This window comes from Siphateles boraxobius, unplaced genomic scaffold (genome assembly GCF_051911475.1).
Source record: "Siphateles boraxobius isolate OS27281-9 unplaced genomic scaffold, OSU_SipBor_1 25, whole genome shotgun sequence".
NCBI lineage: Eukaryota > Metazoa > Chordata > Actinopteri > Cypriniformes > Leuciscidae > Siphateles > Siphateles boraxobius.
Window position 1 is genome coordinate 11,795,257 of NW_027508866.1, and position 22,910 is coordinate 11,818,166.

General features: G+C 36.5%; 2 protein-coding genes across 14 annotated transcripts in view; one reads left to right on the forward strand and one right to left on the reverse strand.

Annotated features, from left to right (window-relative positions):
- The window catches only part of synj1 (synaptojanin 1), a 41,701-nt gene extending 38,267 nt beyond the window's left edge, over positions 1-3,434 (reverse strand). For all 13 annotated transcript variants that reach the window (XM_077242632.1, XM_077242637.1, XM_077242633.1 and 10 more), the window contains exons 1-5: positions 3,319-3,434; positions 2,286-2,433; positions 1,970-2,056; positions 1,290-1,557; positions 852-1,077 (exon numbers count right to left, since the gene is read on the reverse strand). In XM_077242632.1, the coding sequence (XP_077098747.1) occupies positions 852-1,077; positions 1,290-1,557; positions 1,970-2,056; positions 2,286-2,409 (705 nt within the window). In that variant the 5' untranslated portion in view covers positions 2,410-2,433; positions 3,319-3,434. The remainder of the gene's footprint in view (positions 1-851; positions 1,078-1,289; positions 1,558-1,969; positions 2,057-2,285; positions 2,434-3,318) is intronic.
- Positions 3,435-4,343: 909 nt separating this feature from the next.
- LOC143749935 (lysosomal proton-coupled steroid conjugate and bile acid symporter SLC46A3) lies at positions 4,344-12,937 on the forward strand. The gene is made up of 6 exons (XM_077242656.1): positions 4,344-4,491; positions 4,675-4,871; positions 7,587-8,451; positions 9,509-9,592; positions 9,854-10,010; positions 11,553-12,937. Exons 2-6 carry the CDS (start codon positions 4,692-4,694, stop codon positions 11,647-11,649), a joined length of 1,383 nt encoding a protein of 460 aa, XP_077098771.1. The 5' UTR covers positions 4,344-4,491; positions 4,675-4,691; the 3' UTR covers positions 11,650-12,937.
- The last annotated feature ends 9,973 nt before the right edge of the window (positions 12,938-22,910 follow it).

Below are 22,910 nucleotides of genomic sequence, written 5' to 3' on the forward strand. Positions count from 1 at the left end.
ATTATTTTCAATTAATAGAGTGTTTAAATTAAAAAGCAAAATGTATTTAAAATCCACTGCATGGAAGGTAGACTGATGCCATGCATGGAAGAAAATCATAAGTAATACCATGGTATATACAGTGGTCAACATTTGAAGTGGATCAAAACCTTTCATCAAAGTTATACATGAATTACAACAATACCCGTTCTTGTCTTAAGACAACTTTGATGAGCTTTTTTGATCCACTTCAAATGTTGACTACTGTGTGTATATATTTACATTTTACATTTATGCATCTGGCAGACTCTTTTATCCAAAGCAACTTACATTGCATTTCAAGGTACACATTTTACATTCTTATCAGTTCTTGCTTTCCCTGGGAATCGAACCCATGCCCTTGGCGTTGCGTTCTACTGTTTGAGCTACAGGACAGCTATATGTATACACACACATATTTATACAAGGCTGGATATCCCCTAGTTGCTCATAGTAATGTTTTCGGATGTAATTACACACTTTTATTAGGTTTTGCATTTGGATGTACATTTAGACATTATCAAAGACTACTTAATTGTGGCTGAAATGTAGACTGTACCCCAAAAAACATTTTTTTGCACTTCTCATTTAGTTTCTATGGTTGTCATTTCTGACCACAAAGATCTCAAGTGAGACTATTTTTTTGTGTTTTTGTTTATATAGCTGGTGCCTCAAAAGTAACCAAGATGTATACCATTCTGATGAAGTAAAAATAAAAATTAAACTCAAAATGTACATTTTTTTTGGGCGCTGCTAAAATGACCAAAGACCACCAGAGGGTTAAGGAAGTGTGTTCAATGGTCATGCACAGGTAACTCATATTGTTGGCATACCTGCTCTGTCTCCACAAAGTTGGCAACCTGGCCGTCGTCATTTGTGCCTCGGACATTGAAACGTGTGCCTGCTCTCTCCGAGCTGAGCCGAGAGATCACGCAAGCTTTGGCCTGTTTGTGCCCAGCGTAGATGGTGCGGATCTCCACACCGCCACACATCAACCTCAGCAGCCAGTCATCACAGTTCACCCCATAATGCTTGAGATGGAGATGGAGGGACTGATTCCTGTGAAGCCATTATATAATTACATTTCAATTATAACAATTTTTCATCTACTGATTAAGTTCAACAGTCTAAAAAACTGGAAATATTTTGCACACATGAAACACTAAAAATAAATGTTTTGAAAAAAATATATTTACAGTATATTAGGTGAAAAAAATATTTCGAAACTAAATCAAAAGGACCTTTGAGGTTACAATCTGAAAAATACCCACCAGAAAAAACGATTGTCCGATATGTCTTCTCTGATCCTGCGGTGTGCGTTCAAGCTGAGGTCCAGACTTACTCCAGTGGAGGACCAGGCAAAATAGAAGTTCCCAGAGTTTAAGATTTTCCTGACATCAGCGATCCGGTCCTCATCTGAGGGGTCATTCTTCAGAGAGACGAAGTCTGTGCCCGTTACCCGAAAAACTTCTGAATCCTGGACTTTTCCAACTGAACTGCAGCCTGTTGCGACCACCAGGCTGTGCAACATAGAATCTCCTATGGGAGAAAAGTGAAGCGCATTCAGAGTTCAGTTCGTAGCACATTCACATATTCAGAATGTGAAGAATCAGACACAGTATGTATCATCCAGTTAGTTGAATACTGGGGTGGATGAGTCTCAATGTCTATGTTGTATTCTTTTAGATATCTTTCAATACATATTTCTTAGAACTTAAGAGATGACAGTGAAACATATTAGACTTGCAAACTCTTGACCTTGTAGTTACACCGTAATTATATGATAATATGTTGTGCATTTTCCTTCCATTAATCTTGGTTTTGCAGTGAATTTTAGTGTTTTGGTGAGAATTACACTTAATCTGGCGACAGGGCGGATTTGTATTTGTTGTGATGACAAACACAACGGAGAGAAAAAAAATGAAAAAGAAAAGAGGCTGAGAAACTGTACCAAGGTTAAGACGAAGAACTCCCAGTATCCCATATGCATCCAGCATCTTGGTGTACGCCGTTTTGATGGTCTCTTTCTCTGCCGCCGCTGTGGATGACATCAAAACATTTACTTAAAAACCACATGCCATATTTACAGATGATTTATAGACTCCAAAACAGTTATATGCGAATAGACAATATTTAAGGCATTTGTTTCTCTCGCACCTAGGAAATTCTGGGAATCAATGGACATCCAACTTTTAAAAAGGTTTATTATTTTTAGATTTAAAATAAATAAAAAGTAAGTATTATAAAGGGTGTGAGGACAGTCTTACACAGTACAGCCACGGCTCCAGACTCAAACATCAGGCATTCCTCTCGATTTCTGGTCTCCACGATCACACTGTATGGAGGTGGATCCAGCTTATGATAAATACGATAACCTTTACTGAATGCCATGGCTCGACACAACCTGTTTCAGTCCTGAATAAGAAAAAAAATTGCATTTCCTTTGAAAACATACCATATGAAGAAAACACCGCAAGGGTCTGGTAAACATTCGAACCCTCAAACCGCCTGCAGGTGCATCAAATGTCGCATCATGCAACCACGAAAACATAATTCAGTGTGTTTTATGACTGCATCCTGTCATAAATCATTAAAACAAGAGGAAGGAAATAAACTGAGAGGACTACACAGTTCGTGCTTACGATATTCTTCTTGCTAAAACACAGACGCTTGCTATAAAGATCATGCATTTTCAACGCATATTGGGAAGAAAGACAACACGATACTAACAAAAACATGTTAGTTGTGCTGTCAACACGACAACATGGGATGTAACATGAACACAAATCCCTTCAAAGCCGAAGCAACGAGCTAAAATGTCCGACTCAAATGAAACAAACCATGCAGAAACGGAAGATGACAGGTACTCATCACAATGCCACGCCACATACAATCAGATTTGCAGCCTAAATCTATGAACATGTTTACAATTCCAACACATACAGACTCTCTAACCTTGGGCCACTGTCTCAGTATGTGGCTGAAGGTTAGTGCACAAGATGTTAATTGTCATCCGTATGATAACTAGCGTTAGACTGAAGAAGATCAGTTCCTGCCGGCCATGGGTCTGTCAAAATCAACAGTTAAGACAGACTGACAGCGCTAAAAGCCTTTATCACGACCAGCCCTAACGGCTACAGTTAGCTGGCTAGCTCTCCATCGCGTTTTTAAACCATATCATCTGACATTTTACTGATCACAGCGCGGTAATGTGTTCGTTTCTACGTTGAAGCTACAGATGTAACAATATGTCAGTATTTATTATGCATTTATGAGGATGCTTGATAAAGAAGAGAGTACCTGTCAGAGTTGTGTCTGTCTTCCCCCGGTTGGTGGTGATAGTAGCTATACGGTTAGAAACAAAATGATCAGCGGGTCAGGTAGTTCAAGCTCAGAAATACAACCGCAACCTAGAAAGGACAACTCGACAACTTGAGAACTAGTAACGTCCCAAACCGTTTCCGGGGCCTCAGGCTGACTGCTGATTGGTCACATTTGTGTCATGTGATGTAGGAAACAGCATAGGCTGCATCGTCTGAAGGCTGCAGCCTGTGAATTGGTACAGCTCATATCCTCTATCAAATATCATTTTTGTGATAATTAAAGTCACAATTAAATCAAAACTGACCATTCTTAGTTTATTTTTCCCCAAAAAGAATATGACTCCAAGTCATTTATTTATTATAAATGATTTGTTTGTGCTGTGCACATCTTTATTCAATTCATTGTTCCCCTCCCTCTGGCAACTTCCGTTTCTTTAAATGCGACGAGAAAAAAAAAGAAAAGAAAAAAAAGCTGGTAGGACATTTATCAGTTGATTGTAGTTATAGACCACAATCGGTAATTATGAGCCTTGAGGCGCCCTCTTCAGATTAAAACTAGTTAAAGCATTTATTTAAAAAAACAATCCACGTCCAGATTAACCAGTTCAGTCATGTTGACCACTCCCATTACGTACGCCTACTCAATGTTACCATATATATATATATATATTTCTGCTTTATTTTGTTTTAAAAACTATCTGGAGGACTGGGACACAATCAATGCTTGTACATGAGCAAGAATCACACGAATGCATAAGTTTTGTAATAACACAACAAATTTGCCTATGTTAATCTGTTAAAATATAAATAAATAAATAAAGCAAAACATAAATAAGTGAATTCATTATTTTACAAAAGGTGCAAAACAAAACTGCAGATTCAAAGGGTCCAAAATTTTCACGACTCTTCCCGCCCTTCTGGGGTGATTGGCAGCTTCACCATCCAAAGACAATGACTTGGATTTCAACTAACCAATCAAAATCTCAAGGGCAGGAATCCGGCGTTTCATAATGTATTGCGATCAGTCATGTCAAAACAGACAACATTGTATAACTGTCACAACGCTTGCAAATTGTCTCAGCAGAAGAAAGGAACTTCTGTTGCACTTATATTAATGAAGATATACGTCCTAAATCTGTTTGCATTGTTCGTAAGTAAACTAGACTGGTGACAGTCCAAGGTGTTCAGCAGTTGACAGTTTTATTTGTCCTGTCATGATGCTAGGAGGTTGATGGTTAACGTAACCAGTTTAAGAGGTTAACCAATTATGTTGGGCTACAATTAGTCTGATCATGTGGACTGATGATTGTCTGTGTTCATCTTGGCTTTGCAGCACACATCATCGACACTATGAAGAGACTGTACTTTATCGAGCCGATCGTCGCGATTTACGCGTTTGCCAGTTTTATGCTGTATCCTCTCATACAGCAATACGTGTATCGCAGACTGTGGCTGGAGATCACAAACTCATCTTACCCAGTGTCCAACGACACTTCCCGATGCTCCGCCAACCACACCAGCCAACAAGAGGTAAGTAGGGTTACACACGTCGCATGAAAATCTGACACAATTATTAAGATAGCCATGCTTATAAATGAATATCATTGCATTATAGAGCAACATTTCAAATCAAGAGTTGCTAGAGCTTTTCTCATAACTAACATTCTTTAGCAGTTGCTTTTAACTAACTGGTCCCAATATATTTTTTAACACTTCATTTTAATGTGTCCTTGTTACATGTTACATTACTATGGTAATAATAACTATGTAGGCATAATTACATACAACTAGTCCTTAACCAAACCCTAATCCTACCCTATAGTAAGTACATGCAGTTAATTATTATTACTCAGTTCTTAAATGTATAATTACACTGTAACAGGGACTGACACATTAAAATAAAGTGTAACTGATATATTTTTTTAGTCGACGAATACATCAATTCCACAGGTTCGCCGCATTATCTGTTTCAATTAAAAAATATTTTTTTAAAGATAAAATAAATATGGGTTATATTTAAATAAATATTTATTTATAATTTATAAATATATTATATATAAATTCGTTTTTCTGGTTTATTTAGGCTAACTATAGGCAAGAGACTTCTTTTAGGCAGTATTGGGTAAGTTACTTTGGGTAACTTACCCAATACTTACTTGGGTATTAATTAAAAAGTAATTAATTAATTAATTAATAGCTACTAATTACATCTCCAACAGTAGAATTCTATGTACCAATTACCTTCTCTAAAAAGTATTGCATTAATTATTAGTAATTACTTTATAAATCCCATATCAACCTCAGTCAGTTGAGCAATACAAGGATAGGCACAGACTTTTCATTATTTTTAATAAATAATATAAAATTGCATAAAATATTTTTGAACTGACCAAAGTATTTAAAGGGGGAGAGTTACATTAAAAACATATATTTTAACATTAGACATTTTATGTAGAATTATTTTATAGTCTATACAGTATTTAATGCATTTACATCAGAAGTTACTGTAATAAATACAGAAAAATGAAGAGTAATCCCTCACTTTACTTTTTTAAGGGAAAAGTAATTAAATTACAGTAACTGTAATAAAATTAGTAATGCATTACACCCAACTCTGATTTTGGGCTTGTTTTGTCAGACTCGATTAATGTTTTTTAACTTTTCTTATGAAATGTATATCTAGAAAAATACCCTATCTTTCTTTCTCTGATTTGGTATTATCTGATTGTTATTGTTTTTATCCATTGTTATCCTATGACATTCATGAGACCAAAAATAAAATTTGGTTAAAATAAATGTTAATTTAAATTCATTATCTTTTGTGTTTAAATGTTTTTATTTGGTGTTTTAACAGAACATTTGTAATTGCACTTTTTTAATGCAAACAAATAACACACATTCTAACAAATATGCATGAAAAAAAATACATAAAGGTAATAATAATTGAACAGAAAATTTAAATAAATTAGGGGGGGGGGGGTGTCGACTAACCAGACAGAAAACACATCAAACCATCCAACCTAAACGTGCTATAGCAGGTAATGAGGGCACAATAAACATATTAATCACAAGCTTGCAGAAAATAAATAAAATGGAACCAAACTTTTTCTTGTTCTTCTTGAACAGCAAAATGTTGTTCTTCTACCTAATTCTTTCTAAATGTAGTGTACCCGTCAACTCTGTCAGCCATATTTTAAGAGTAGGAACTTCCTTTTTCTTCCAAAATAAAAGTTTTTTGGCAGAGATTAACCCATATAAAAAAACTGTTGTTGTAAAAAAGTCTCAAAAATTCTTCAGAAATTTAAAATATAATTAATATAGGATTTAGTTTAAAACGCATATCCAAAGTATCTAAAAAAAAAACTGGAAAATGTTGTTCCAAAAACGTTGTAATTTTGAAAAAAATAGCAATAACACAGGCTGGCATCTAAAAATTTACATTTGTCACATAATGACACTTCTGGAAATATTTTATTCAATTTACACTTGAAATAATGAAGCTTATGAAGCACTTTAAACTGAATAAGACAACGTCTTACATTAATGGAACATCTGTGGACAAGTTCAGGACTCTGTTCCCAATATTCAAGGAATTTCCACCGCAAGTTCCTCTTCCCTTGAAGATTTAATTTCCCCCATAAAAGCCTTGTATAGAAAGTCCAGATACATAGGCGTAGCAGCGACATAATTAGGAATGTAAGACTTCACAAAGTCTCTGATTTGAAGCTATGTAAAGAAATTATTGGAAGGGATAAATTCATTATCTTTTGTAAATCTGTGCATTTATTTGTGCTCTCTGCCATTTAGGTGTACATGGCAACACTGTTTAGAAAAATGTTTAATTTCTCTTCCCATAGAAAGACAGAACCCTAATAAGTTAGTGAATACCTTAATAAGAAGTAAACTAATAACTCAAATCAATATTTCATGTCCATTAGCGCAAAATAAAAAAGTCTTCACCATGTCACAATCACCATGTCAGGGTTTAGTTTAGTATATCCCTTATACTATATAGTGTACTGTGAGTAACACGTGTTACTGTTTTAAAGAACCGTCTGTTGTAGTATTGTTTTGGTCATTGATACCTAAGCACACACATCTGCGTTTCATTTCCTCTTTCTTTCTTTTTTTTATAGCTGTTTTTGGACCAGGAATTGTATCAGACGTCATAAGATACATAATCAGCAACAGAGTTTTGTATGCACATCTCTTTTATTTATTTTGCTCTTCTTCTTTTTTTTTCAGGAGGTGCAGAAAGCAGCTTCTCTGTTCTCTATGTTCAGTGAATTGTCTTCCTTGATCCCCAGTCTCATAGTGACCCTCCTCCTGGTGGCCTACAGTGATCAGCGCGGGCGAAGGATCACCATTATTATGCCCCTCGTTGGGTCTCTGATCTACACGCTTTCATTCCTGGCCGTCTCCTTCTTCGAGCTAAACCTCTATCTCCTCATTGCCGCGTCTTTTGTAAGTGCCCTCTTTGGTGGTATCAGCACCATGCTAGGTGGCTGCTTCGCCTACGTGGCCGATTTATGCGTGGATGACAAGCAGAAAACCATTCGCATGGCGGTGGTGGACATGATGATCGGCTTGTTGGCGGGTGTGGCGTCAATCTCCACTGGGTACTTCCTGCATGCGAGCGGTTTCAACTGGCCTTTCTTTACGTCAGCCTTATTTCAGGTGGTTAACTTGCTATACGCTATCTTCATTCTCGAGGAAACCAGGGTGATTGACAGTTCAGAGACTGTGGCTTGTTGCCAGGCCCTGAAGAAACTAGCATGTAGTATCTACTACTTGTTTTCAGGAGGAAGTAGTCGAAAAAAATGGGTTCTTGTGCTGCTGATTGTTACATTTTCCTCCTTATCTTTTGTCAATTCCGGGGGTTTGTCCACGATCACACTTTATGAACTCAATAAGCCGCTGTGCTGGAGCGAGATCCTCGTGGGCTATGGCTCAGCGGTCAGCACCTCCATTTTCATCACTAGTTTTCTTGGTGTGTACTTGTTCTCCCTCTGCCTGCCTAACACAGCCATCGTCCTCATCGGGATGCTGTCAATCGCTATAAGCATGTTGATGACGGCTTTCGCAAAGACTACGCCTATGATGTTCCTTGGTGAGCATGCACGTTTACACTAAAAAATGTTTTACACTAAAATTTATTGATTATGGCAATAATAATAATAATAATATATATATATATATATATATATATATATACAAATCAATTTGATAGCACTATATAGTGTATATGTATGTGTGTATATTTCTTTCCCATGATCAATTTGAAAAGCACTAATAATTTAGTGACTAATAATTACTAAATAAAATAGCACAAATAATTTAGTAAGTAAGTGAGTATCCATTTTTCATGTTCTACATGAAAATGCTGTGATGCCTAATTTCACTTAAAAAAAATTACTTTAGTTTGTAGTGTTTTTGTTTTTTTAGACAAAATAGTATAACATTTTAATATCTGTTTTATTTATCGGACTTAACATGAAAATAATTTATTGTACTGGCCAGAATTTTAATATTGCTACATCCCAATTTTTTTAGAGCCTTGCATTTTTGTTTGAAGTAAGGTTAACAAGCATTTAGAGCCGAAAATGACTTAACCTTCAACAATGATTAAATCACATAATTACAGTTGTATAAGACGTCAGAGTCAAATCAAGTATTTTATATGTGTGTCCTATCTCACAGCTCAATTTTGCTCTTAATATACTGACTGTAAAAGTGGTATATATGGTGCACTGCATATGTGATATTATGGTGAGGATTTATAAAATTAATTAAGAGCAAACAGCAGCTGTTCCTGGATTACAGTGACCTCACATATCTTATCACATTTTATGCAATTATTATATGTACAGTAATACTAAAGTTTGCTCAATTAACTTCTTTGATAACTGTCTGAACACAATTACACTGGTAACTGTACTAAAGTGTTAATGAATTTCATTATCAAATATTATCAGCGATCTGTTCTACATGTTGGACCCCGTTTTTTTTGTTTGTTTTTTGTAAATTAACTACACATATTAACCCAATATGAAGTAAAAGTCAATGTGAGCTGTACATTTATAGCTATCCAAAACTAGGTGAAAATTCAGTAATTTTGGAGGCCTTGTTTGTTTAGTTCATGTGAGTATTGATGTGTTTGCTTACAGTAAGGATTCCTGCTATGTTTGCCATCATGCCGTTCCCCATCCTGCGTTCGATGATGTCAAAGGTCGTCTCAAGCTTCGAGCAGGGTGAGTGGCTCTCTGAAAATCACTGTTCCAAAGCAAAAGTCCTCATTCACCTTATTTACGCTGGTCATAAGAGCTCTACTCTGCTCAAGAGATGTGTTTTTGTGTGGCTATGCACCGCAAAGGCATTTAAAAGCAAGTGGTGTTAAATTTAAGAATCCTAATGTGAAATGTAGATTAAAAGTAGTTTTGTTTGCACTGTTACCCTGTATGCATTCTTCCTTTGAAAAGACAATCATGTATTTTCCTTGTTTACCCTCTCAGGAGCGCTCTTTGCCTGTGTGGCATTTATGGAAAACCTGAGCAGCAACGTGTCCTCTGCGGTTTTTAGCAAAATCTATGCGGAAACTGTAGCATGGTGTCCTGGCTTTGTCTTCCTATTGGGTGCTGGACTCTGTCTCATTCCCATAAGTCTACTGGGGTAAGAGATTCTCTGAAACATAACCAGTTACTGATCTTTATAGAATGCTGAAAAGTCTAAACCGTGCACTTTAAAATGAGTGCTGATTATATAGCACTTTGGGTATGAGAAAAGCGTGTAATTAATACATGTTATTATTATTATATCAAATTTAAGCATTTTAAAGAGGCTTCATAAATAGGAATAAAATGTATGTTGAGTAATTATTATAATTTTTTTTTAAGATCCAGAGATTACTTGGCTATACTGTTACTGGCAGATGCCAGATCTTCTTTAGTCACTTATCACTATGTTTGTAAAAAATCTAGTAACTTTTTAGTACCGATATTAAAATTCTACCCAATACCAAAAAGCAAATAATTATTTTCACTTTAGGGCTGATACATGTCAGATATTAAAACTCTACGCTTTTATGTAATTCTATAATTTTATCTAAATAAATTAAATATAAAACACTAAAAACTAAACTCAATCCATTTTAAAGTGCCACTATTATGCTTTTTCGAATATGACCTTTCTTGCATAGTATAATATAGCTGTTTGTGAATGTAAAGTGTCTGCACAGTTTGTAGCTGAGGCCTGGAAGTGTTTGGTTTGTGTTTTCATCATGTAGATAAGGCGCTATTTTTCTGCGGTGCAAATTCATTTTGCATGCATTTCCAAAGAATGATGACTTGCACGGGAACTGATATGGAAAATCTTACGCAATCATTCATAACACTGTGTATCAAGCACTGATGAAGCCTCCGGAGCTGAATTTCAGATATGGTAATAGGCATTTTGTTTCCGACACGCAACAACAGACTGGGCCATCTGACCAATCAGATCAGAGTAGGTTTGCGGAAAGGAGGGGTTTAGAGCGAAATCGTTTTCAGACTCTTTGAGAAATGAGGTGATGTTCAATGCATATTGTGAGAACATTGCGGTGTTTTTTGACCTTATATGCATGTAAACCTTAGGTAGGAGACCTCCTAAACAAAATTTGGAACCTTTGAAATAGCAAAATAGTGGCACTTTAAATGCTACAAGTGATATAGGCATCACATCATATACAATATGAAAAATTATTTTGAGATTTGCTAAAGATTACATTTGACATTGTTATTAAATTATGATATTTTTACCTTTATGTGATTGTTTGACGGCGGTAAAGATAATCTACTGTGCATTCCTACTTTTTTTGTAGAAGGACAATGTCTTTCTGATATAAATTATGCTCAGTTTTGTTTCGTATGATATGATTTTAGGTCAGGAAAACACCTTGTTGTACCAGTTGGTCTTAGAATTGGGTTATGCTTAACCTTTAAGCATGGTTCTGTATTTACGTGAACATAGGCTATAGTTCCTCATTTACATTTCCTCTTTCCCATTTTGCATCTGCTGCTTGTATTTGTTATACATGAGGGTGGGAGCATGTGTCCAAATTTTAATCTTAACCGTTCGATTTCATCAGAAACAATCTTAAAACAGGGCTTTACTTGTAAAACGCTGAACTTACCATTTAACTATGCTGATTCATTCTAACTCTCTGTCTCACTCCAGCATCCTTAGGTGTTTCCATCCATTGGATTCTAATGACACTCAAGCACTCATATCAGAAGATGGGACTGAAGCTTCAGACGACCCACCTGTAGCATAAATCCAAAGGGAGTTAAAATTCCCTTGTGTGTTTCTTTACTTTCCTCATACCGACACAGGGAGATAAACTAAGAACTGGATACTACTGAGCACATGTGCAACAGAGCACTCTATTCAAGCCAAAAGTCTGTTATTAATGTTTTCAGTAATTTTTTTTACTGTTTTCTTTCTTTTCTGAAATGCAGTATATGATAATAGTGGTTTTAGGGAAGACCACAATAGAAGGGAATATAACTTAAAATTTCTAAAGGGAAATATATTTTATAATAATAATGTAATAATAATTTCAGCAAAAACTATGTTTGCATTTCTTGAATGAAATAATAGTAGCTTGCAAGGCTGCAACAAAATAGGATTAAAGTTTAAGGTACGTTAAGTTGAGGTTTAAGGCTTATTAACTGTGAAAGACTTCTATAAATGTTTAAATCGATGCAATGAAGTCAAGACCAATCACAATTCTGGATGCAAATAGATGTAAGAAAGAAGACCAGTCCAATTTAGAATGCAAATATAACAATGAAATCATCACTGGCAATTTTATTTAAAGAAATGTACGATTAAATAATGAAAATCAAGGTTTGTATGTTATTCTGAATTCATTAGTTGTATGCACTGAATTAATTGCATAAGTGTATTATTTGGAGATTTAATGTTTAAGAAATATCAGTACATTGCTGCCTTACAAGTGTAATTATCTAAAGTTTGGACTGATGTGCAATACGTTCTTGTTCTGTTTAGGGCAAAAGATCATGTATACATTTTATAAGACATACAATTTAGGATGTTTTTTTTTTAAACTTATCTCTGCTTTTCTTAAGTGTAACAGGTTTTCAATAGTCTCATACTGGTCTCATATTTGCACAGATCTGAGTCGTGAGCAGTTCAGTCAATTAGCTCTGATCTACCATTCAGCTTTTATGAGCCTGTTGTCCTGTGTGGTGTGGTGGTAAATTGCTGTGTTGTGATAAACATTCTATACTCCAAAAAAACATGTATTGGTGAAAAAAACAAATCGATTGGTGTAGATCTGTTTACTTTGTTTGGAGGCTTAGCAGTGGAAAAAACTGGGTAGATCATTCAGTTGATTTTTTGTACGTATAGTATAGCCTACCTCATACTTGTGCTCCTATGCAATACCTTGTTCAGCACATGTGCAATAGGAAAGCATACTGAACTATTACTACTGAAACAAACCAGTCCACATCATTTATTTACACAAACATGCTCAAACCCTACTAAGTATGGAACCAAAGTTGTTTTATTATGAAATAAAATTGCTATAAATCAAATGGCTTCTGCTTAGAGTTGGTCTCTCAATTTTACAGGCCCACTGATGTGTTATTAGCAACATACTAATTCTGCTTCCCAGGCCTGGATGGAAAAGGTGATAGAAATTATTATTATTATTTGTTATGATCAGCTAATTAATTTGCTAATTTAGTGTCTCTCTGCAGAATTAATTAAAATAAATTGACTAAAAAAGCTCTTAAGGAGTCAAAACTTTTAAAAATCCTTTACAATTATCCTGAAATCACGAACTGGGAAAGTAAATTCAATAGTTAGAGAATGTGGGGACGCTAGTATGTATACCACTATTGTCTTAATTTAACATTTTTGTTAGAGAAATGTTTATATTATTTTACATTTTCTGTGCGCTTTATAATCGTGTCCTGAAGGTGGCGGTATAGATACATATATAAATACGGCAGACAGAAGGTAGACTATTGCTGAATTCGGAATCTCATACTAGCGTAGGCCACCACTCTTACTACTTTTATTTACCTTATCTTTCTATGGCAGAAATAGTAAGAGTAGTATGTGGATCCGAATTCACCATTTATATGTCTAAGCAAAGTTTGAATGTTTATTGATTGGTTGTTTTAAGCCATTCAAAAAAAGAGAGAAAAAAAATATATAGGCCTATATATATTTCAGACTTTTATGAAATGAAAGGCTATATGATTTTTTTGTTGACAAAACATTTTTTAAAGATAAAAAAAACAATTCGATTTTCAAGCAAAAAGTAACAGTGGAATATATGATGCAATACATTTTTGTTCTGAGAAAAATAAACAGTGTGAATACACAATGGAAATTTGAAGTGCCCAAAAGTGGTGATCAAAAACACAACCATTCCAAAGAAAAATAGTGTGATCCTGTGTATATATGCAGAAATCCACTGACGTCTGTCCTGTCACATCTCCCTGTGGATTTGATTTCCAAGCCCCCTCGTGATGAGAGGTCATAGATCTGCAGATCTTCATAATTGTGCAGTCAGAGTGTCTGCCGGGTGAAAGTATGATAAATCTGAAGTGGAGAGGCGGTGGGCTTCTCTGGTTTCCAAACTGACTCCACACCGCTGACTCCACATGATCTACCTTACCACAGACTGCCGTCTCCCCCACACCCTCTGTTTATCTCCCTCTCTCATTTCTCTCTTTTAATCTGTGTATTTCTCCTTTTACCTTCTCCCCTTTCTATGCACTCTCACCATCCATATACTGACACGTTTTGTATTATTTCATCTTTATTCAGATGCACACACACATCCCTGATTCACAACCCCCTGAACTTCTTGTGGCTGGCTTAGCAGATAACACTCGCACCCACACGCCACCCAGGGATGAAAAGCATCCACGCTCCTAACAAACAGTTGGACCCTTCCCTTAACGGACACATCTGGGGCTTGTTGGACACAGATGTTTCTGCAGGCCCACGCCCCACAACAGGGGTTAGAGGCACATGCTTGTGTCACATAAGGTAATGTGAACACTTTTTGCAAGCACTGCAACATACACTTAAAGGGACAGTTCACCCCAAAATGAAAATTCACCCTTACACTTAACTTCATATTGTTCCAAAACTTGACTTTCTTCTGTAGAACATAAAAGAAGATAGGCTATTTTAAGAAATGTTTTTGTTTCTGTTGTCCTTACAATTGAAATCAAGTGTCACCACAACCACAACTGCGGTTACCAACATTTTTTTTTTTTTTTAATATCTTCTTTTGTGTTTCGCAGACATAATACAGGTTTGGAACCACATGAGGATGAGTAAATGATGACAGAATTTAAATTTTTCAAACAAACTATCCCTTTAAAAGCAGAATTGTGTAATGTTTACACCACGTCACTACCTGAATATGCATACTACTTCCCTATTATATAGCAAGCGAAAAACAGTGTTTGAAATGAGTAGAATCACAGAAAAGTACTCTGTGAAAAGTAGCCTATACGAATGACTTACTACTTCAGATGAGATTCCGAATTGCACATCTAATGGAGACTTTAATAACCCAGGCCAGGAGAGGTTTCGTGAAAGGCAGTGAAGCAACACAACTGACACTTTTAAAGTCACATGACAACAAGGCAGATGTAAGCTGGTACGTTCAGATTACATACAGCTACCAGTGACATCAATTTTGTGATTTTCAAAATTTGCTGTTTCAGTATTTGTAAATCATTTTTTCACATTTTTCTTTTTTAAGCATTTCATACGTTTTTAAGGCTTTTATTGGCAAAAACATTCAATATATGCGAAGAGTGATGATTTACAGTGTTGACCTTTCATAATCTCTGCAATTCGGCAGGCTGGATATCAGCTTCTGGGCCAAATTCTGACTGATGGCAATCCATTCTTGCCTTTTTAGTGCTTGGAGTTGATCACAATTTGTGGGCTGCTTGTCCACTCTCTTTTTGAGGGCTGACCCGCAGGTTCTCTATGGGAATATACGATTCGGGGAGTTGCCAGTCCATGGATCCAAAATTTAAATGTAATGATCTCCGAGCCACTTCATTATCACTCTTGCCTTGTGACATGGTACTCCATCATGCTGGAAAATGTACAGATCATCAACAAATTTCTCCTGGATCGTTGGGAGAAGATGCTTTTGCAGGATGCTTTGATATCATTCTTTATTCTCAGCAGTGTTTTTGGGCAGAATTGTGAGAGAGCCCATTCCCATGGATGAAAAGCAACCCCATACATAGATGGTCTCAGGATGCTTTACTGTGGGCACAACACAGGACTTTTCTTCTCCAAACAATCGATTTTCCAGATATGCCAAAGAGTCGTAAGGGGGCTTCACCAGAACAAATAACTTTGCACCAGTCTTTTGCTGTCCAGTCCTTGTACTTACTGCAGAATTCCAGTCTGTCCTTCATGTTTTTCTTGGAGAGAAGTGGCTTCTTTCCGCCATTTTTTTCCGCGAGGCCATTGTCCATATGTCTTTGCTAACTGCGGGGCACAAAAGAAGCTGTCAGGACAGCGTGAAATGTTAAAATGTAGGTAGCACATTTTGATAGGTATGATATGGTGTGAGGCTTTATAAGCTCCAAATCTACCTAAAACTCTAAACCTACCCTTAAAACTAGCAACGCACTACTGAAGGCAACCTTTTGTGAGAGAGAATGTAGAATTTCAACATAAAAAATAAATAACTAATTAACAACTCAGGCTCAAGTAGAAGTCAAGAGGCGCTGAGTAAACCCAAAGAAGATACCGGTAGACTGATATTCTCCAGTGGTGCATGTGTGGAGCTAGTAGTCTGTGGAACTGTTGGATTCTGGCAGCCGCATCTGTCTTGGACACTTCACATGCTCTGCTGGCCAAAGGATTAAGTGTAAATACATATTCTGAGTAATAACTAGATAACTGCTGTAGCGTGTTTGCAGTATTTTACTATTGTGATTTATATCTTACGATTGGCTGGGTTCATCCACTACACCTAGATTAGAACCAGGACAGCTATGGAGAGTGTCTCGGGTCACTGAGAGCGTGCCAGCGCAATTCACAGAGAAATTCTCCCTTGCTATCAGAGACCGTCATGAGAAGAATGCATTTAAAATCTTGTTGGTTTGAAGGTTAGCCAACAGAATGATTTTTGCACTGAATTAGCACTGAGAGTGTATATACTGTACACTTGCCGGCCACTCTTTTAGGTACAACTTGCTAGTACCGGGTTGGACGCACTTTTGTCTTCAGAACTGTCTTAATTCTTTGTGATGTAGTTTCATCAAGGTGCTGGAAACATTCCTCAAAGATTTTGGTCCATACTGACATGATAGCCCCTTGTGCAGGGGTGGTGATGGCGCAGTGGATAAGACACATGCCTTTGGTGTGAGAGACCCGAGTTCGAATCCACTGTGAGACACCAATGTGTCCCTGAGCAAGACACTTAACCCCTAGTTGCTCCAGAGGCGTGTGACCTCTGAAATATAGCAATTGTTAGTCGCTTTGGATAAAAGCGTCAGCTAAATGAATAAATGTACATGAAAGCATCAAGTAGTTGGGGCAGATTTGTTGACTGCACATCCATGATGTGATTTTCCTGTTCCACCTCATCCTAAAGGTGCTCAATTGGGCTGAGATCGAGTGACTATGAAGGCTATTTGAGTATAGTGAACTCATTGTTGTTCACAAGAAACTTGTGAGATGATTTGATTTGCCATGAGATGATTTGAGCTTTGTGACATGGCACGTTACCCTGCTTGAAGAAGCCATCAGAAAATGGCTACACTGTGGTCATAAAGGGATGGACATGGACATACTAAGGGGACCAACGTGTGCCAAGAAAACATCCTCCACACCATTACACCAGCAGCAGCCTGAACCATGTGTTAGGATGGATTCATGCTTTCATGTTGTTTATACCAAACTCTGACCCTACCTTCTGAATGTCACAGCAGAAATTGAGACTCATCAGACCAGGCGTTTTTACAATCTTGTTATCCATTTTTGATGAGCCTGTGGGAATTGTAGCCACAGTTTCTCATTCTTCGGCAACAGGAGTGGCACCAGTGTGGTCTTCTTCAGCTTTAGCTCATCTGCTTCAAGGTTTGATATCTTGTGTGTTCAAAGATGCTCTTCAGCAGACCTTGGTTGTAACCAGTGGTTATTTGAGTTACTGTTGCCTTTCTATCAGCTCGAACCAGTGTGGGCATTCTCCTCTTACCTCTGGCATCAACAAGGCATCCCACAGAACTGCCGCTCACTGGATATTTTCACTTTTTCAGACCATTCTCTATAAACCTCTATAGAGATGGTTGTTCGTGAAAATTCCAGTAGTTTAGCAGTTTCTGAAATACTCAGCCCGATACTGAGGCTCAGTTTGAACTTCAGCAGATCATCTTGACCTTGTCTATATGCCTAAATGCATAGAGTTGCTGTCATGTGATTAGATATGATCACCTAATTAGATATGCATTAATGAGCAGTTGTGCTAATAAATATAAGTGTAATATAAGTGTACCTATAGTGGCTGGTGAGTGTGTATATACAGTATATATATTGGCATTGTTGCCATTGCTTTTGCATCATCTCTTTCTCAGTCTTTTTCCCTTTTGTTTTCCTTTAACTGAAAGGTCAAAACTTTGTGTTTTAGTTCTCCTATCGCTATACTCTTTGCTCTCTCCATGTAATTTCTTACAGGCTTGTTTGTATTTAGCTGACGCTCTAGCAGTGGGTGAATGCTTTGTGCCTCACCCATAATTACAATGTTTCAATGCCCTGCAGCTTTGCTCTGTGGGAGGGTGAGCTTCACTTACTGTAGCTCACTATATCACTGCAAAGACAGAGAGGATATTACGTCTGTGTCTAATAATTGTGTAATTGTGTGTTCTCAGAATACATCTATAGCTAACATAGTGCGCTTATATACGACCATTGTGACACTGAAGACTGGATTAATTGTGCTGAATATTAAAACTAAAAACATACTATTTTTAAATTGTAATAATATTTCACAATACTATTGTTTTACTGTATTTTCGATAAAATAAATGCAGCCTTGGTGAGCATAAGAGACTTCTTTCAAAAACATTAAAAAACCTTACAGACTTTTATATATTCTCCAACATTTCTCCTTCTGAGTTCACGGAAGAAAGAAAGTCCAACAGGTTTGGAACAACATGACGGTATGGAGTAAATAATGAGAGAGAATTTCCATTTTTGGGTAAACTGTCCCTTAACCTAACTATTTTGTCCAGATTTTATTTATGCAGCTCATGTTTCAATGCCAGCAATAAGCTCACCGTGAAAACCAGCACCATCTCACATTGCCAGGATATGTGGAGGGTCCTGTTCCTTGCTTCTGTCTCCCATCTCCTGTCTAACCACTTTGGTGTTACAAATTGACAGACTATTTATTTTCAATCTCAAATATAGATCAGCACGCTACGTTTCAAAACCACAAGCCCGGTCCACCATAGGCCCGGCTGTCTCTACCACTCAATCCCAATCTGAGGCATCTCAAGGCCAGCCCACCTCTGCCGTTCTGCCCCAGGAGGAGTGAGTCTCATGTGGACCTCAGGTCAGTCCAGGCACAGCTGCTTCATCTCCTCTGACAGGCTACATTGTGCTGCCAATCTAGTTCTTTTTATAACACAAAGGAGGACACCATCCAAGGAAACCTTTCGTGTTTTGAGAGCATTACTTTCTTGATGTTTCAGTTGTGGTTTATATTTAGGAGACTGATGAAATAATTTGTATGCGCTGTGCAAAAAGATATAAATCTAAAATTTGAATCATAAGCAGTGCAGAGGTTCAGGATGGAATAGTAGAAAGCAATAGAAACCAATGACAAACTATGTCTGTGCTTTATTTAGGTGAATGTGATTTCACCAAGTACAACATAACTCAGTTACACTCAATGACGCATATCTACTTTAAAATGCTGATTATGTGCAGTACAAATTTAGATCTGCAATATTATGATTCACGGCACTCTTCATGCTCAACAGTCATGAAAAGGTTAGTGTGTCAATCAATAAATATTTAATTCCTATCCCATCTGTCGGACCCTTCATGCTATGTGCCATGATTTCCTGCTGCATCCATACAGTTCAATTCCTGTTCAGCCGCAGGGCATTTCATTGTCTATTGATTCCTTGTCTATTGATGTAATTGTGTGTGTGGTTTGGGTATACAAAGAACACAATCCTTAGGTTACATTTTTTTATTAACATGGCTAATTGTAATATATATATAGTTGGACAAGTTACTGTATATATATATATATATATATATATATATATATATATATATATATATATATTTAGGGGAAGGTTACTTTGGATAATAGATTACAGATTACAAGTTACCCTATTTAAAATGTAATAAGTAGTGTAACTATTTCAATTACTTTATTAAAGATTACATTTGATTACTTTTTAAGTTTCTAATGAATGTTTTCTACTTTTTATCATTTTCAAACATTTAAACCAGGCAGGGTTAACCTTACAGTATTCAACACAGATTACTGTCAGACTTGAAATAAGATTCTAATAATTTAATTTTAAAGCACAGCCATCACAAACTCAGACTTTAGCACCTCTTTTTACTTTGAGATCGTTCTGAGGAACTCTCAGACAATGTTTTCCTCCAATGTTTAAATGTTTTTTTTTCCAATTCATGTTGGCCACAATTTTTAGCACCCCTAGAATTTTTTATGAGTAAAATGTTTTTGAAGTATATTCCCATTAAAATTAAAATTTCTTAGCACACCAGGGTGACTAGGAACATGAACTTGTCCAACTATAACTTCTTGTTTCACAGGAGTATAAATATGAGGAAACACAATAGCCAAATTCCCTTAATCGTTCATCACAATGGGTAAAAACCAAAGAATATAGTGCTGATGGGCAGCAAAAGATTGTTGAGTTTCACAAAATAGAAAGTGGCTGTAAGAATATATAGCTAAAGCTTTGGAAATTCCCATTTCCACCATCAGGGCAATAATTAAAAAGTTCCAATCAACTAACGATGTTACAAATCTGCCTGGAAGAGAACGTGTGTCTATATTGTCTTGATGCAGGAAAGTTTGAGTGGCCAAAGACTTGAGTGGCCAAAGATATCAAAGATGGAGAATAGCAGAAATTAGTTGAGTCATGGGGTTAGAAAGCCTAAAAAAATTATCAAACAGCACCTACATCACCACAAGTTGTTTGGGAGGGTTCAAGAAAGATCTTCTTTGCTCAATATACAGAGGTGAACAAAGTACACAACTTCCTTACTTGAGTGAAAGTACAGATACTACGGGTCAAATATTACTCTGTTACAAGTAAAACATGTAAGGACCGATTTTTACTTAAAGGGATAGTTCACCCAAAGATGAAAATTCTGTCAGTATTTACTCACCCTCATGTTGTTCCAACCCCGTAAGACCTTCGTTCATCTTCGGAACACGAATTAAGATATTTTTGATGAAATCTGAGAGCTGGATCACTCCTCCATAGGCTTCTAAGGGATTGAAACTTGCCAGCCCCTAAAAGTTATTAAAGACATCGTTAAAATAGTCCAAGCGACTACAGTGGCTCAATCTTATCAAGCGACGAGGATACTTTTTGTTTGCAAAAACAAACAAAAATAACAACTTTATTTCAACTATTAATTTCCTTCTCTGTGGGCCTCGAGTGAGTTCACTAGTGTAATAGCGTAAGCTTCTGTTGTTGTACGTCACACGCATCACCCACATGTCCAGCGTCGGCCAATAGTGAAGCCTACGTGTGACGTGGCACTACGCCATCACACTAAGTTAACTGACTAGATGACCACAGAGAAGGAAATGAATAGTGGAAATAAAGTCGTTATTTTTGTTTGTTTTTGCGAACAAAAAGTATCCTCGTCGTTTTTCGAGGCTGGCAAGTTTCAATCCCTTAGAAGCCAATGGAGGAGTGATCCAGCTCTCAGATTTCATCAAAAATATCTTAATTCGTGTTCCGAAGATGAACGAAGGTCTTACGAGGTTGGAACAACATGAGGGTGAGTAAATACTGACAGAATATCATTTTTGGGTGAACTATCCCTTTAAGTAAAAGTACAGAAGTACACGTTTTTAAAAGTACTTAAGTATCAAAAGTAAAAAGTAAATGTCAATGCATTGTTTTATTATTGTTGCATTGTTGTATGTAACAGCCTACTTACAGTACCTTATGCCTCGAAATCTATGCCTGCCGACCTACCCTCATATCAATATCAAAGTAATTTCTAGAACACAGTTCCAGTAGTGAGATTGAATGTGAGATTGAATAAATGCACTTAATAATGTCAAAGTCAAGTCAAAGTCAAGTCAAAGTCAAGTGGACCTATTTAAAGTTTTTTGGCTTTTAGTATGAATATGTTAGCCTTACTGTTATCTATAAGTGTGCTTGAAAACAATGACACAATTCGCATTTGGAATACCAAACCCAATGTTGAAAAAGAAAATCAGGTTGATGTCAGAATCCAACGGCAGATTGACGTCAACCCGACTTTCATTTCCAACCAAAATCCAACTTTAATCGGACATCGGCTTCTGGCGTCACTCCAACTTTCATTTCCAACCAAAATTCAACCGCTTGCAATCAAAATCATCCCCTAACTGACGTTACTACTTTCTACTCAAGGACCTTGACAGAAATGTAGTGAAGTAAAAAATACGATATTTGTCTTTCAAATGTAGTGAAGTTAAAGTAAAAAGTTTCCAGAAAAAATAATACTCAAGTAAAGTACAGATACTCAAAAAGTGTACTTAAGTACAGAAGGCTACTCAAGTAAATGTATTTTGTTACTGTCCATCTCTGTCAACATATCCTATATATTTATATGTGGTGTGCAGGATGAGGCCGAGGGCCATGGGAGAACAGCGCAACGCACCGGTCTCGTATCTCTCTCGGAGGAGCGGAAGCATAAAAAGAGGAGTGACGACAGTAAAGGACGAGAGAGGCCAGGCCTGGATTTATATTGTGTTTTATTAAATGTGACAGTAGTCGTCCGTGAGGGGCTGCTGTCTTTACTTTGGTTTTGTATTTGTTTTATTTTGTTATTAAAGTCTTTAAATGTTCGCCGGTTCCCACCTCCTTCTTCATATAACAATGAACTTTGCTACAATATATATATATATATATCATTCATCATATATTATCATCTTATGGCAAATATTACTGGCTGATATTAAAATCCTATACTATTTTGTCTAAATAAAATAAAATAAAAAATAAAACACAAACTAAAATCTTTTAAGTACTACAAGTGAATTTGAAAGCACACACACAAATGTACTATTGGAACAATGAAGAGTTTTAATTTTTTGATTAACTATGCCTCTATTCGGAAGTTTGTTTGCTAGAAAAATGCTTATTTTCAAGATAAACTAGTTTTTCTTTACGGCAACAATGGTATTCCTTGAAGAACATATGCTTATGCTTTTCATCATCTTTTATCACAATTTCATTGCATAGGCATGTTGGCCGAAAATTGCCCTGTTGTCATAAACTTTTTTGATCT

Excerpts from the sequence above, each read along its gene's own strand:
- LOC143749935 (XM_077242656.1), top strand. The coding sequence starts at position 4,692 with ATGAAGAGACTGTACTTTATCGAGCCGATCGTCGCGATTTACGCGTTT. Across the intron at positions 8,452-9,508 it reads TACGCCTATGATGTTCCTTG|TAAGGATTCCTGCTATGTTT; the intron begins GTGAGCATGCAC and ends GTTTGCTTACAG. Across the intron at positions 9,593-9,853 it reads CGTCTCAAGCTTCGAGCAGG|GAGCGCTCTTTGCCTGTGTG; the intron begins GTGAGTGGCTCT and ends TTACCCTCTCAG.